Raw genomic sequence first — 15,340 nt, forward strand, 5'->3', positions numbered from 1 at the left:
GAATTTTCGATAAGAAACAAGGAACAGGACACGAAAGAGAACTTATTAGGACGGATATAAGAGTTTAAATATATTTTATCTGCTTGCATTACACAACAGGAATATACAGAAACAGCGTGAGAGTCGAAAGGGGAAGACACCATTCTTGCTTTCCTTTATGGGGGTTTATCGTCCCAAAGCGACTTGGGCTGTGAGAGACGCCGTAGTGAAAGGCTCTATAAGGTTATGCGAAGGAATGCGCTAAAAGCGGCACAAGAAGACAACACACACACACGACACAAGCACACACGACACACCAAGAAAAGTTCTTAGAATGTGCCACCGGTATAGCGTACAAAATTCCCCTGTCATGTGGCATGAGCTACATAGGTCAATCAGGCAGATGTCTAAACACCAGGTTGAAAGAGCACAGCAATAACTTAGGAAAAATAACGAATCCTGGAAATCTCGCCCCCCACTGCGCAAATCACAAATGTTCACCGTACTTTGATCAGACAGCAATTTTAGGTCGGGCAAAGGAAAAGAAAGAAAGGGAAATAAAAGAAGCCTTGGAGATATTGGAGGCCGGAGAAGAGTGCGTAAGCACACCCTCGGTGTTGTTATTAAGTGAGGAGGTGCATCTAATCAAAAAACGAAGGAGCGTGCGACACAGCCGCTGGCAATGAATTGATTGTTTCAGCATGTTCGTGGAATGTATTTATGTACCCTCGTACCAGAATAAATTTTAGTTTTTAGTGCGCACTTGTGCTGTGTCCGTTCCGATGTCGTTTTGTTAGTGTGTAGCGCGTTATTCAAACCAAAAAACAAGTTTCTTGTGTCACTTTTAGCGCATTCTTTCGCATAATGATCAACCAACTGGAACCGGTAATAGCTTTGCTCTCTAGAGTTCTTTAACGGGCCCTGACATCGCACAGTACACAGGCCTCTAGAATTTAGCCTCCATCGAAATTCGACCGCCGCGGCCGGGATCGAACCCGCGTCTTTTGGGTCAGCAGCCGAGCGCCATAACCACTGAGCCACTGCGGCAGCTGGAAGACACCAATCAAAAGCTTTGGCGGTGTTATACAGGTTTTTCTGGCTTCGTGCTTTTTTCGTCAAATCAGCAAATGTCCTTTTTGGAAACCGCTTGCATAACGTTCTCTCGCCTGTGCCGACTGCTCCAGTTTCTGCTAAATCACCGTGAATTGTACAGCGGGATCCTCTTTACTCGAATGCAAGGCAAGGGCAGTGACGTCAGCAAACGAGCATGAACGCGAAACACTCTTGCTTTGGGCCATCTGCACTGCGACGAATTTATTGCGAGGTGGTTCGACTGAACTTACTTGTTTGCGGCATCAGTCAAAGCTGATGAAATCAAGTGTTGGACGAAAACTCGTCCGGCTGGGTTGAATCACAAAACGTGACATTGAAGACGTCGCCCACAACAACGAAATGAACACACAAAAGTCGTTTCGGCTCCCGTACGGGAGCCTTGTTCACAGTAAAAACGAGAAGCGGGTGCGAGAGTTTATGTAGGCATGAAAAGGGGGCGCAGGGAGCGTGCGTAAGCAGTTGTCAGATTACAGGTGAAGGCGAAGGAATTTCCTCTTTTCTTCCACAAGAACTTTTGCCTTGCCCCTGTCGATGATGTTCTGTTTCGATATGCAGTGCTCGGCGATAGCACTGGAATCCACTCTTTTGTTTTTAACGTCGTTTTTGTGATCTTTTAGGCGCCTTTCGAAGTTGCCCGTTTCGGCAATGTAGACGTAGTCGCAGTCGGAGCAGGGAATGCTGTAATCCACGCTGGGATATTTTTCCTTTTTGAAGAAAGTCCTTTACGTTGACCAAAGCATGTCGCAGTTTTCTTGTCGGAACGTGAGCAATGTCAACAATGAAGGTGCGCAGAATGCGTGCCAATGCCTCTCTGATTCCAGGGGTGTAGGAAACAGCGGCACGTTTCAGGGCGGAAGACACAGCAGTTGCACGTTCTGGTCGACACAGCTGTTTTTCGACCGATGCTACGAAAAATGTTGGGTAGTAATTGCGTGAAAATTCTTCCCGCACCATATCAAAGTCGTTTGCCCTGTCTTCGGGACAACTGCAAATACGTTGGCTCCTTTCTAATAACCTGGCAGCAACCGATGGGTTATGTGGCGATAGGTGGACGGTTCTAAAGTTGAGATAACGTCCCGTGTGGGTGGGTTTTCTAAAAACGCTGAATGATAGTCTGCCACTATCGCGTTTTACCAAGACGTCTAGAAAGGGCAATCCACCGTTCGCCTCGACCTCGGTGATGAACTCAACGGCGTCCTCTATGGAGCTCAAACGTGATGAAAAAACAGGCAAAGCGCCTTTTTGAATCATGCAGAAACAGTCGTCAACATATCTGAGGAAAACTTTTGGAGGGTGAGCAAACGTTGCAAGCGCCCGACGTTCGACAGACTCCATGGTGGTGATTATACAAACGACCTGTGACACCTTGAACTGAACCGGAACTGCGGAAATCTGACAACTGCTTACGCACGCACCCTGCGCCCCCTTTTCAAGCATACATAAGCTCGCGTATCCGCTTCTCGTTTTTTACTGTGAACAAGGCTCCCGTATGGGACCCGAAACATTTTTTGTGTGTTCTTTTCTTTGTTGTGGTCGCCGTTTTCAATGTCACGTTTTATCAGTGGAAGCTACCGACGGTCGAAATGAGTTACGTGCTTTGCGCGCTCCGGGGAGTTCGAGCCGATCGGCACGCAGCTACGGCTGCTACGCCAGCGGAAGAAGGGGGAGGGAGGGTCGCCTGCCGTGACAGCGGCACTCCTTCCAGGAAGACCAGAGGGGTGCGTCTTCATGTAGGCTCGGGCTGAACGGACATTACGGCGCTCCAACGAAAGCTCAGAACGGACTGTGGCAACCGGTTGTCGAAAGAGCGGAAACGGAACACCAAGCTTCACAGCATGAAAACTGAGATGGTGCGCTCCAACTCCGCTTCGGAAGCGGCGCTCGTAAGAACTGCAGAAAGTCTCGACCTCAAAATTTCGACCTCACTGAATGACGACCTCACTCAACCTCGAACTCACGCGGGACGTTGAGGTCTGATTTTCTGACCTTATTCGCAAAATTTCAAGCCGCCTCCGACCTCACCTCAACCTCACCTCACGACTTGAGCTTGAGGTCAATCTCAAGAGGTCGAAACCTCATGAGGTTGCCCACTTCTGTCGGCGACCGGTTTCTTTACATTCGCTAACTATCCTAAAGTCTAAGAAGAGTATAGTGAATACCTCCCCCATCCCCATTTTCTGGTAGATGGTGTAGAAAGTCTGTGTTTGTCTATTGCCGGCTCGTGCGTGAACGAGCCAGAGGCTTCCAATACTAAGAAGTATACGCGAAGTAGGTTGCCGATTAATGACACTGATAAGCTAACAAATAGTTGGGGAAGCAAACTTCATGAAAAAAGTACCCTCCGACGCACTGGTGGTAACCACGTAAAAATCACACTTGTCCGCAGGCCATAAGCTCTCCAAGGGTTCGTCGCAGATTATAAGCTTCTCCTATTGCGCGCACGATAATAGTGTGTGTACACAAGTTGTTTGATAACTACAGACGGCTTAGGGCCGCTATTGTTATAACTATTCATCACAAAGGTACCATCATCATTTTGGCTTTCCTGTCTCACAGTATTTTCAGAATTCTTTGAAATGAAAAAGTTTTTAATCGCTTTATTTTGTTTGTTTTGTGAGGTGTTGAAGGCCACCCCAACCTCAAGGTTACAGGTTGAGGTTAGGTTGAGTGAGGACGTCAATGGCCTCAGTAGAAGTGGGGTGAGGGCGTCTCAGGAGACCTCAACCTGGACTGATAAGGTTGAGGTTGAGTGAGGCCGGCAAATTTTAATTGGAATAGAGGTGAGTTCGAAATTTTCGAAGTCAAATGCCCACCTAATGTGACGGCGTTATCGTATTTACGGCTAACGCGTAGTGGAGAATTTCCTCCGCGATATAGTGCATTCTTGAGATAGGCGCAAACTTTCGCTCTCTGAGTTTTCATCCTCTTCCCCTTAGCATGAACTTTTTAGTTATACATGGACCATGAGACGGAAGAGAGGAAGTGATCAGAGTATTTCATTCTAGATTTAAAGCCCCAAGTGCTGAACATAGCTCTGAAGAATGGGAGAGTGATGATCCATGTTTAACATTGTCAGCGAGCAAATTCTGTGATGAAGAATCTGTGCACGTCCTGACTGTGTTGAGGATACGCAGCTTAAGCATCTGGATTTTGTTTTCTTTGATTTCGGTGCTGAGCTCACCATGAGCCAGCGGGCTACAGCGTGAAACCAGGCGAATGACAACCGCCGCCGCAGATGTAGGCGTGGCGCCAGCGGTAGGGTCGTCGCGCCTCCAGCGGCGGCGGGTGGCGTAACTTCCGGAGAAAAACTCGCTTTGCTTCCGCGGCGAGTGCGGCAGCCGTGGAAAGATTGTGCGCTTCCTCTCGAGACCGGCAGTTGGGGTCCCTCGGCTTGCGACGCGTGCACAACCGGTCCTGCCCTCTACGGAGGTGTGCTCTTCGTGCCTTCGATCTCTCCATCCGCGCCGAGTCGGCGCCGCGAAGTTCAAGCTGTGCACCAGGGAGTAGTCGCTGCGCTCGGGGCTGCGGATCTGAGGGCGGATTTGGGGATTCCGGGTATACCGCGTTCAGCCGCGGTTCGATGTTTAATTAGTTCCATGTCGACGCGGCAGAAACGACACCAGTGGGATCATCGTTGACACTTTTTTTTTTCGTCGTCCACTGCAAGTTCGTTGTTGGGGGCGGCGAACATGGCGCGAAGGACTGTGTGGTTCGAGCGCCGTTTCTGGTGCGAATGTGGTGCTTTCTATGGCTTGCTTCTCTGCTGGATGTATGCCGGTGAGTGGCTTCGCTGTACTCTTCATTTTTAAGGATTTCGGACAAATGGTTAGGCAGTGTACGTGGAAGGCCATCACAGGACTGGAACGCTTTTAATGATGTCGTCATACTATTGTGGTACGGAATGACAGGCTAGGCACGACATATTAGTAAATAGAGTAACCGTGCCTCTAAACCGTATCTTTGCTAACGGGAAGCCGTTCGGGAAAGCTTTGGTTTGAAAGCCACAGTGTTTTGTGTCAAATGCAGGCAAAAACAATGCTCAGTCGGCGACTTGAATAGGTGAGGCGCAGGGAAATGAAATAAAAGTAAAAATTAATTAGCTTCTACATCTGAAACCTTAATCCATGAACGGATCACAAATGAAAGTTCAAATAAGTAAATAAAATTATGTGTAACATATCAGCTGTGAACTGCCTTCTTCGCTGGGCATCGCTTTGTGCATGACTCTAAAGAACACCAAATACTGCGACGAACGAGTTATAACACTCGACATCCACATTAAAAAACTCGTGTCCACACAGAAAATGCGGTAGTTACCCAACCTCTACTCCCGTCATACCCTGCTTCTCGAACTTAGCATGCCCCAGATCCCTCTGCCTGTTCCCACTACAGGGTCTTCCCATCTTTTCACACACTTTGGGAGTGGCCCATAGCCCAAGAATCCCGGATGAATACGCTCAGCGCGTACATCCAGCTCTCAACCCTACCTCCCTCAATGACTGGCTCGCTCCTCAAACTCAATCCGGCGTCACCATTGTTCAGTATTTTGTCCAGCAGATCCGTAACGTGCTGGGAAAAACCTGTACAGGTCTAAGCTAAGAATAAATTTTGTTCATTCTTCCTACACATAAGGAAAAAAGAAGAAAGCTTAAAATGTAGAATGTGCGCACGTGAGGGCGCTACGCGTCGAGGGTACAGTTCGTCTAGATCAATTACTAGAACACTGTGAAAGCAGGTTAGATAATCGTTGCGTACAGAGCGGGGCTATCAGCAACAATAAAATGTGTCCACTGATTTCCGCTCAGACATTATTGTTCGCAAGCTGTCACGCGCCAAGCTTGATGTTTCATTCATTCATTATTAATTAATTTACTTTTTGTCCTGTAGGGTTGTTCAACATGACCACTAAAAGGCAGTTTATTTACGCGCCACTTTAACGCTATTACTGTCTCTAGATTTTTATAGGCGGCCTTAAGCCACCGTGGGTAACGTGAAGGTTAACGATGAACTCCGGGTGAGTAGCACCCTTTATTTGAGTTTAGTACCGACAACATTCGTTTCTTTGCAAGAGACAATGACGTACGTGTCAGCATGTGATGAGCTTTAAAGCTGAGCCTCTGCTATCATCGCGTGCTTGGTTCACGAAGCAATAAGGTTTGAGCATTAGACTCCACGAAGCACGCAGAAATAAAATATGCAATCAACTTCATGGTTGAAAATTAGCTTCAATTCGTGAAGTCGTTTGCGAATGCGTGGTCTTAGGCACAATCATCTGCCCTGAACCAAGCAAGCATTGAAACTTCTTTACCAGAAGAAGGAACTGGACAGAGGATAGATAACAAGCTCAGAAAATCATCCAGAAACCCGGGTGAAAAAAAAACTAATTCCAGGTGGAACCTCTGATCTCTCTACTGTATTTACGATATTTAAGAAGGTACTTTGGCGACAAAGGCATTTGGTCTTATCCCCGAGGGCAAAGATAAAAAAAAAGGAAAACGGGAAAGTGCCCTTCAAGAGAAGCCAAAGGCTTGCCCTCATGTTTTCTAACTGTAGACTGAATTGGCTGCGCGCAACAAAAAAGAAAAAAACGCCTTCGCTGGATTATATTGTGTGCGTTTCTTTTGGTCAGCAAACTTTGTGGGGTTTGATTTGGGGATATAAGTACGTTCTCACCAATCAATCGCGGCTGACACGGTTCAAAGCCGCCCGGACCCCACCCCGTGATCGCGTACGCTACCGAGCGCTCGCCGACCACGGCGGGCCTTGCTCTGGGGGAACAAAGGAACGACACATTGGCTGACACAAACCGGCATTTATTGCTGCAGAAACAATAACGCCAGCTAGCAACAAGGTACGCTAATGAATCAAGGTCGTCCGACTCACCAGCAAGGTTCTGAGCGAATGTTCGCCCGCGCTAAGGCAAGGGATATATACTCCGAAGGCCGGACGGGACGAGTACGGGAGCTTGTCTCCCCGTCGCTTCCTCGCCCCGCCGGCGAAGAGCGGAGCAGCGAGCGACACGTCCGCCCGCGCCGACGATCCCAGCCGAAGCCCCCTCTCCCGCGCACGGGCTTTGGCAGTCTCCCGCGCAGCGATGCTGGCGCCCTCTTTTGCCAGTTAATGTAACTGACAAGGGAATGCGCTCAGCCTTGAGGTGAGACTGCCGCTGCACGGTGCCTCGCGGGAAAGCAAACTCAGGGAGCTGCAGGGCAGGTCCCCACATCCCCCAACCTTAAATAGACCCACGCGCCTGCAAGTACATGCTATGGAGGAGTCTCGGGGTCTTAATGTCCTTGACGCACGTCTTGCAGCGGAGGTCACGCCGACAGCGTCCACGTAGACTTCCGCTGGGACGACTCGTATGGCCCGCGGACTACCGTGTCCGCAGGCCCGCGAATCGAAGGCCGGTGGGAAAACTGCAGGCCAGGATGCTGCCGTAGTCGCCAGGGCAGCTGCAGCCGGAGGTGACTGCTGACTGGTCTCGTCACAGCTGCCCCGGATGGATGCGGCGAACAGGATACAGGCCGCTCCGTCGCAGCAGGTGGCAGCAAGACGATGCGCACCGGGCAGCAAGCCTGGGTGGCTCCACCGGATCTGCAAAATTGCCGAAACGCTCTCGGCGTGCCTTTAACGTAGGTCACGGGAGGGGAAACGGCATCCGCAAGGGCCTCGTGGCACAATGCCTAACTCGGTAGCAAAACGGGTCGGCGGCTATGTAAACGCAAAGTTCGAGTGAACAAAGCCCTTTCTTGAGTTCAACGAGACTGCTCAGTTCGTGCGAGGTTACAAAAAAAACGGGCGGGCAGCAGGTGCGCCCCCTCTCAACGACACGGTCCGGTGGTCGTGTCTCTTTTAGGTGGTGCAGGCAGCTCCGAAAAACCTCAGGCCTAACTACCACTCCGACAACGACCGTGACCACAACAAAGACCCGAAACGGGTTATGTGCGCGCAGCCGCGAGGAGACGTCAGCTTTGTGGGGTAGTCCTACCCCGCTCACTGCACAAAGCAGCTTCTGAGCGGTCGGCGCCCAACGTATCGGACGGTGTCGGAGCGCCCGGTGCCGAGCTGCAATACCAGCGAGCTCGTAGCGGCACCCGTGGCCCCAGGCTACCCGGCTCCCGCAGCCGCGACTCCCAGAGTCGAAAAAGTGACAGTAGAGAAAATATATACAGAAACTCGGACCACCCACGCAGCGTTCGTACTCACTCGCTTTGGGCTCGGCAACTCCGCGGGCGCTTGGCCTCACGCTCCCTCGATGCGGACCAAGTGATTCTCACGAAGAAACTCCAGGGAAAAATGTGCTGAGCATGTCGAAAAGTTCAAACATGCTACAGCGCAATACACCTCGCACTCAAGAAAGCATGCCGCAGGTCCTAGCGATCAAAATTCACTTTAGGCCTAGCACTTGTCAAGTCCAGACAAGGAGCGTTCCTCGAACCGAACCGACAGTCGTCCAAGAGCAGGCCCCACGTTGGGCTCCAGATGTGGGGTTTGATTTGGGGAGATAAGTACGTTCTCCCCACTCAATCGCGGCTGACACGGTTCAAAGCCGCCCGGACCCCACCCGTGATCGCGTACGCTACCGAGCGCTCGCCGACCACGGCGGGCCTTGCTCTGGGGGAACAAAGGAACGACACATTGGCTGACGCAAACAGGGATTTATTGCTACAGAAACAATAACGCCAGCTAGCAACAAGGTACGCTAATGAATCAAGGTCGTCCGACTCACCAGCAATGTTTCGAGCGAATGTTCGCCCGCTCAAAGGGTAAGGGATATATGCTCCGAAGGCCGGACGGGACGAGTACTGGAGCCTGTCTCCCCGTCGCTTCCTCGCCCCGCCGGCGAAGAGCGGAGCCGCGAGCGACACGTCCGCCCGCGCCGACGATCCCACCCGAAGCCCCCTCTATCGCGCGCGGGCTTTGGCTGTCTCCCGCGCAGCGATGCTGGCGCCCTGTCTTGCAAGTTAATGTAACTGACAAGGGAATGCGCTCAGCCTCGAGGTGAGACTGCCGCTGCACGCTGCCTCGCGGGAAAGCAAACTGAGAGGGCTGCAGGGCAGGTCCCCACAACTTTTGCCCGTTTCGCTTAGCTTCGTATGACAGCGGCATCTGTGGTGGACTAATCTACGAGTGAACGAACATATGCCTTTATTTACAAAAAAGGCCGAAGATAGCTTGTAAATATGCTGAAGCAGTAGCACAAGAGCACGCGGCGCTGCTATAATATAAAATGTGACCTCATTGGCTACTCACGTGGCTTTACTGTTGCTACCTAACAAGTGGACTAGATTTCGAGACAGAGTAGAGCCGTCTGATCGGGAAATAAATGAATTATATTTGCTCACAGGTGCGCGTTAGAGGCCCGGGAGTCTCTAAATATTCTGGGTTCTTTGCCGCTTAGTGAATAAAACTCAAATTGAGCCTATACTTGCTTGCAGCTGCGTAGCCAGTATACAGGCTAAGTTTTAACATGAAAGGCCTTTCGGGGCGGACAACGCTTTCAAGCTACCTTTCACCTGAAAAAAAGAAGCCGTGTTGATTGCTTTAATAATAGCACATAAATCGGATTTCCTTTTCTTGTATGCAAGCCGCCCGCAGGAAGCGTTCCCGAGAACTTTCACTGAAACGAGCCCGCCCGGTTTTCTTGAATTCAATATGCAAAAGGAAGAGCAAGCACGGGAGGGGTGCCAAGCCCAAGCTAACGATCCGCGTACTGTGGCTTGTATTTGATGCTTGTTTGTCGCTCCCTTCCTTGTGTCAGGACTATTCATGTTGATCTTAATTATTCCCTCCCACTAATCTTCGTCAGGCGAGACTAATTATCACGTAGTATGCACTAAGTTCTCCATGAGTAAAGTGGTCTGTTCCTATGGCAGTGAGTATAGAATGGGGCCACCCTAAACCTCTGTTTGTACTCTGGCATCGTCTCCTTGCAAGATTTCTCCCAAGACCAAATGCAGTCGGCATTCTAAATTTGTATATCTGCTTACTTCGTCGGAACGCATCAGCAGTTTGTTTACAGGCTTATATACCGCTGCAGCGTTTTCGTCGCCTGTTCGCCTGTGATTGTACAGCAGCGATCGCTTGTCTTCGGAGGAGCTTAGATGTGCTTCTCATTTAGATAACCGCACGCAGCGCCTCCGGTGCCTACGCCGACCACCCACGATATGTACACAGGGGTTGAGTATAATGTCGCAATGCTTTATGTACCTATAGATATGGATATGCATGTAATTACGGCTGCAGACAATGAACTTGACAAAACGAGAGCTTGTACTTTAGCGACCTCCAGAGAAAATAAAAAAAATTCTGGTCTCGTTCATATCCCCTTTGTTACTACACGCTGGGTTTTGGAGGAAATATTTCACTTGCTTGAAGTCCAACGAAAAAATGACATATGTTTCTCGTTTTCGATGCGCTCCGCGGAGAACGGTAGGAGCAAGCGTTTCTACTCCAACGCTCGAGCAGCCAGGCGCCTTAAGGAGCGCTGGTGGTACTACTGCTGTCCCGAAAATAGCCACCGACGCGAACCGCAACGCGGCCACGAAACTTTGGCGCCAAAGATCCAATGCTAACCAGCTCAAGACGCCGGGACAGGCGGAAACCGGATAGCGAACGACACGACTGGCATCAACGACAGCGAATAAAACTCTCCATTCATTCTTATCCCTCCAGGTTGACCCCACGACCCGAGTCAAATGGCCGCTAAGAACTTGGCCTAACCCTAGAGGGAAGTTGGGAGGTAAATAAGATCTCTTGCACTTTACTCCGAAAACGTGGTTCCTAGAGCTCTGAAAGCGTCATTGCTCGAAAGTTTTTGAGTAACGACGTTTTGAGCTGCAAGGAAAGCTTCTTGAGACAAATGCACAGCATCGCGCCGAGCGGGTGTTGTGCCAGCGATTGTCTCGTAATTGAAGACAAGTAACCTGAATTATTTATAGAGCGCCTTTGCTTGGCAGGTGGATCCAGTGCATTACTTGAAAGATGAGCACTGGGCGTTGTTCAAGCCCTGGCTGGGCGATTACTGTTCCCTTAGGTGAAAGAGATAATGTCGCAAACACCAGCGGTACACCCTTAGGTCGAACGTTTTCATGTCTATTTTTTGGTCATTCAAAGGTACAAGTTCTTATGCACGAGGGTTCCACAAAAAGGAAGAAAATAGACGCCGCTGCGAGATCTGCACAGGGTGAAAAATTTTGTCTCTTTAGTAAAAATGTTCTCGTTGCAGCAGAAGGGTGTCACCTATCGTTCTGATGCATGTCAGCGTACAGAATTTGACATGAAGGATCTCCCCTTCCGTTAGCATGTACTAATATATCATAGCAAACAGAAGCAGGGTTCTGGCACTGCTGTTCTGTGCTTTGTTTGATGTTTCGTACACTTTTCCTTTTTTATTTTTATTCAATGCATTGTTGTCGAGTTAACGTCATAAATTAGAAAAGTCATTTCAGCACAAGAGCGGAGACGTGAAATGCACAGCTAGAGTGTGTCACAACCATACGGAGCACGATATTTTTAGGTGCGCAGAACATGTGGCATTGTTTCTTTTTTTCTTTGTTGATCGCGGCTGCGGGAGATGAGGCGCAGAGGCACATCTATGAGGCCTTCATTTTCACATGCTCCCAGTTGCCGCCGTCTGTGACTGTTTTATTTATCGAATTGCTCGACTGTTGCCAAGCGACCTGCCTACGGAATCATCTAGGAATTCTTTCAATGAATTGAAACGCCTTTCAGGTCAGCAAGTCTGCTGTATGAAAGAAGATTTGTTTTTTCATCATTGCAACCCCCTGATGTAGCGCCTTCGGGCTAAGAGGGGTACAAAATTCAATAAAGAAAAAGCTACTTTCTTTTCGTCTTCATTCATGCTAGCGGAATCGAGCAAAATCTGTACATTCTCCGCCCTGCTTTAATGACACAGGTGCGCTTTAAGAGCGCTCTGTATTTGGCGCATCATAAAATCTTTTTTTAGGGAATGAAGGAATTGATTCATTATGCATTCGTAAAAATTTCACCCTTCTTTCCCAAGAATATAACAGCATTCATTCCGCGGCCTGGTTGCATAGGCATAACGTTTTATAGTTTTTGTTGATAAATAACGGCAGATTTTGCGGAAGTGAAGTATGCCTTGCCACTAGTAACGTCAAGGTCAATACACGACAGTCGCATCACTCAGTGTGTAGCACAGTCTATATATGGCTTTAAATGGTCTTAAACTATGCTGGCGGCACCCTAGTTGAGCACGTACGTTAGGCCGAACATTTTCCCAGTCACTTGCACAGCGCGAGAGTTAAAAAGTGGGGAATGCGCGAGAACGCCTTGGAGGCATTTCCAGCGCCTTTATCTTTTTGCCGAGCGTCTAGCGAGCCGGTACAATTGGGTTAATTCTTGCATCCTTCCCTCCTCCCGTAGTACCAGTGCGCTAGTACGCTCCGGCTATACCAGGCGGAGTCTCTGACGCTGCGCTTGCGTCAGTGGCGCGGAGCAGCATATGGGCTTCGGCGGTATTTTTTAACCTTCGGGCGGGAGAGCGGAGAGTTTTAGTGTTTTTAGTCCGCCGGGTACTTGTAACAGAGGCTTGGCTCGCTGAGAACGAAAAATAGGATTTCCTTCTGCAATTCACCTTCAGTTCATTTACACTCGTTCTTTCTTGTTACCGCCTCTATCTTATAGAGTAAACGTTAATGCATACAGCTTCATAATGTTTATTTGCGTAAAATTCATTACTTCATAAAGATGACTTTAAACAATATGTAGCTTTTTGTTTCTTGGAGCAACTGGAGTGGTCTTCAGTGAGCACAAATCATAAAATAATAAAATACTCAATTTGAAATAAAATACTCAATTTTGCAGCGCCATTTAGTTTGAACATCGAGCTTAGGATGTTTAGAACATCGGAGTACACCCAGGCGTCCTTAAAACACGAAACATGGGTCACAGGTTCACACGTGTAAAGACACGAGCTTCAAGTGTGAGCGTGTCGCGGCGTTATGTACTGATGCGATTCAGAAGCAGCAGTCGAACTGAACTTGCTAAGAAACGTTTCTTGAATGGCCCATTCCACCAAGGCTCCTGCAAAAGCGTGGAAACGATCGAGACGCCTTTTTAACGAGCACCATATTTCATGAAATGCGGCAACAGTTGTTGAAACGGCTCACCTCGTGGATACATTACACGCTAATCGAACTTTTATCCGACTATTCGCGTACGAGCTATCCACGAGCACATTTCCAGTATCTGTAGCGCTAGACGACCAGAAGAACTACGTTACTCGAAGACGCCACCTGTTTTCACGGTAAGCTTTGGAGCGAAGGTGAGCCTTTGCCCGACATCTGGTGAAGAACATAAGATCGTTTTATTCGTTCCCTCCGTCGAATTCACATAAAGCGCGTGTCCGTCCACTCCTTCTGATGAGTATCTCCTGAAGAAGCAGTGTTGTTCTCTTTCCCTCTGTGTGGTTCTATGTCGGGGTGCATTTTGACCAGAAGATCGTTTCCACAAACTAGTCCTACATAACTAAGCCTAGAAGCGAACCCAGCATCCGGTCGCGCCTTCGGCGGTGCCTCGCACACAGGACGAGAGCTCTCGCGCAGAGCTGTCTCCGACTGCGGAGCGGTCGGCCATCGGCACCGACCGCTTGTCCGGAGGATGTGCGCAGCGGCGGGGATTTCTTCCTCCGTCGCTGCCGGCTGACAGCGGCCGATAGCGAGCGCGTCGGGCGTCGCCGGCACAGGAACTGTTGCGACGGTCGCAGCAGGAAAGAAAGCAAGTGAGGCCGCCTGCGACTCATGCGATGGCAACAGCCTGCGACGCTCGTTCCTCGCTCTCCACTGCCAAGTCGCCTTTGGGCAGCTGGCGCGCACTCGGCTTGATTAGGGCCACGTGTAGAACTGCGAGGGCGACAGAACGTTGGGGAGGGCGGTAAGGGCGCCTATTAATCTCGCATCGCGTGAAAAGGTGGCGGCTGGCTCGCAAGTGTGCTTGCGTGTCAGGCCGGAATGAAACGCAAACACTCGTATTCCGCACTTTTCTGCTTTGCAGCAACATATTCTTTTTACAACCGGTTCATGAATGTGCACTTCGGTAGACCCATTACAAGAATAAGGCGAAATGTACGCTGCAGCTGAAAGTGTGCAGGTGAACTATTTTGTTTTGTGCACAGACGCTTTTCTCGCTTCATTACGGCCTAACTGTACGTACTGAACTCGTGCACGCAATTTATATGAAAGCACTTTACTTTTAATTATTTTTAGCTTTAGCTATAATTATTTTTTCTGGGGGGGGGGGGGGAGGGGAGCACATGCAAGAGTTACTGTTCAGAAATTTCCGAAATCATTATTGTTTGTATATATTTTTGTTATGCAGTCGCTATGTGCTCACCGTTCTCGCATGGTGTGGTTAGGTGTGGGGAAGAACGCATAAACGAGAATTGAGCAAGTGTTTGTGTTGCCACTGCTAACAAAAGGCAATAACAGGGCGACCACTGAAATGTGTGTCTTATGACATCTTGCTTTAGATAAGGGGAAAAGTGATGTGAATGGGTATCGTGTGCGCGGAGCGAAGTTCAGGTTGACTGTGGATATATGCTTCTAATGACAAGTGAAAGTCAATAGTGAATTGCGGGGCGACATTGTTGTTCTCTGCCGGGAGATTCTGGGCCGCTGGGAGCGCCGGGGCCACCGGGAGAGGCCAGGCAGCCGGGTGGGCCGGGGCCGCCGAGAGGGCCGAGACCGCGAGGATGGCGGGCGGCGCTGAGTGTGCCGAGGTTGCCGGAAGTGCCGGGGCCGTTGGGATTGCCGGGGCTGTCGGAAGTGCCGGGGCCGTCGGCAGGGCCAGGGCTGTTCGAAGGGCCTGGGCCGTCGAGAGGGCCGTGGGCACCGGGAGAGCCGTGGGAACCGGGAGAGCCGAGGACACCTGGAGAGGACACCTTTTAAACGGTCTATAGAACCTTTACAGCGCATGGTTCTTCCGTTTCAGACCAGATGGCGCCACAGTCGCGCTAGGAACACGGCGCCATTATGAGCCTCGTAAGTCGCCAACATGTACGCCTCGACGCAGGAGTGGAAACATCGCGAGTGGCTGGCGAATGCCTTCTTTATACGAAGACATGGCCAGGATTCTGGTTCATGCGCCGCTAGTTCACAAAGCCGCCACCACGCGCCGCATAAAGTTGAGCGCCTCCTCCTTCTTTTACATTCTCCCTCCCTGGTTTGGGAGAGAGACGCCGATAAGCTTCGCGCATTGTCCACTT

General features: G+C 49.9%; 1 protein-coding gene across 1 annotated transcript in view; it reads left to right on the forward strand.

The window, feature by feature from the left end:
* The first annotated feature begins 4,476 nt into the window (after nt 1–4,476).
* Nucleotides 4,477–15,340, forward strand: part of LOC144128173 (vascular endothelial growth factor receptor 1-like) — a 78,433-nt gene continuing 67,569 nt past the window's right edge. The window contains exon 1 of the mRNA XM_077661276.1: nt 4,477–4,869. Within this exon, the coding sequence (XP_077517402.1) occupies nt 4,782–4,869 (88 nt within the window). The 5' untranslated portion in view covers nt 4,477–4,781. The remainder of the gene's footprint in view (nt 4,870–15,340) is intronic.

Source organism: Amblyomma americanum, chromosome 4 (genome assembly GCF_052857255.1).
Source record: "Amblyomma americanum isolate KBUSLIRL-KWMA chromosome 4, ASM5285725v1, whole genome shotgun sequence".
Lineage (NCBI taxonomy): Eukaryota > Metazoa > Arthropoda > Arachnida > Ixodida > Ixodidae > Amblyomma > Amblyomma americanum.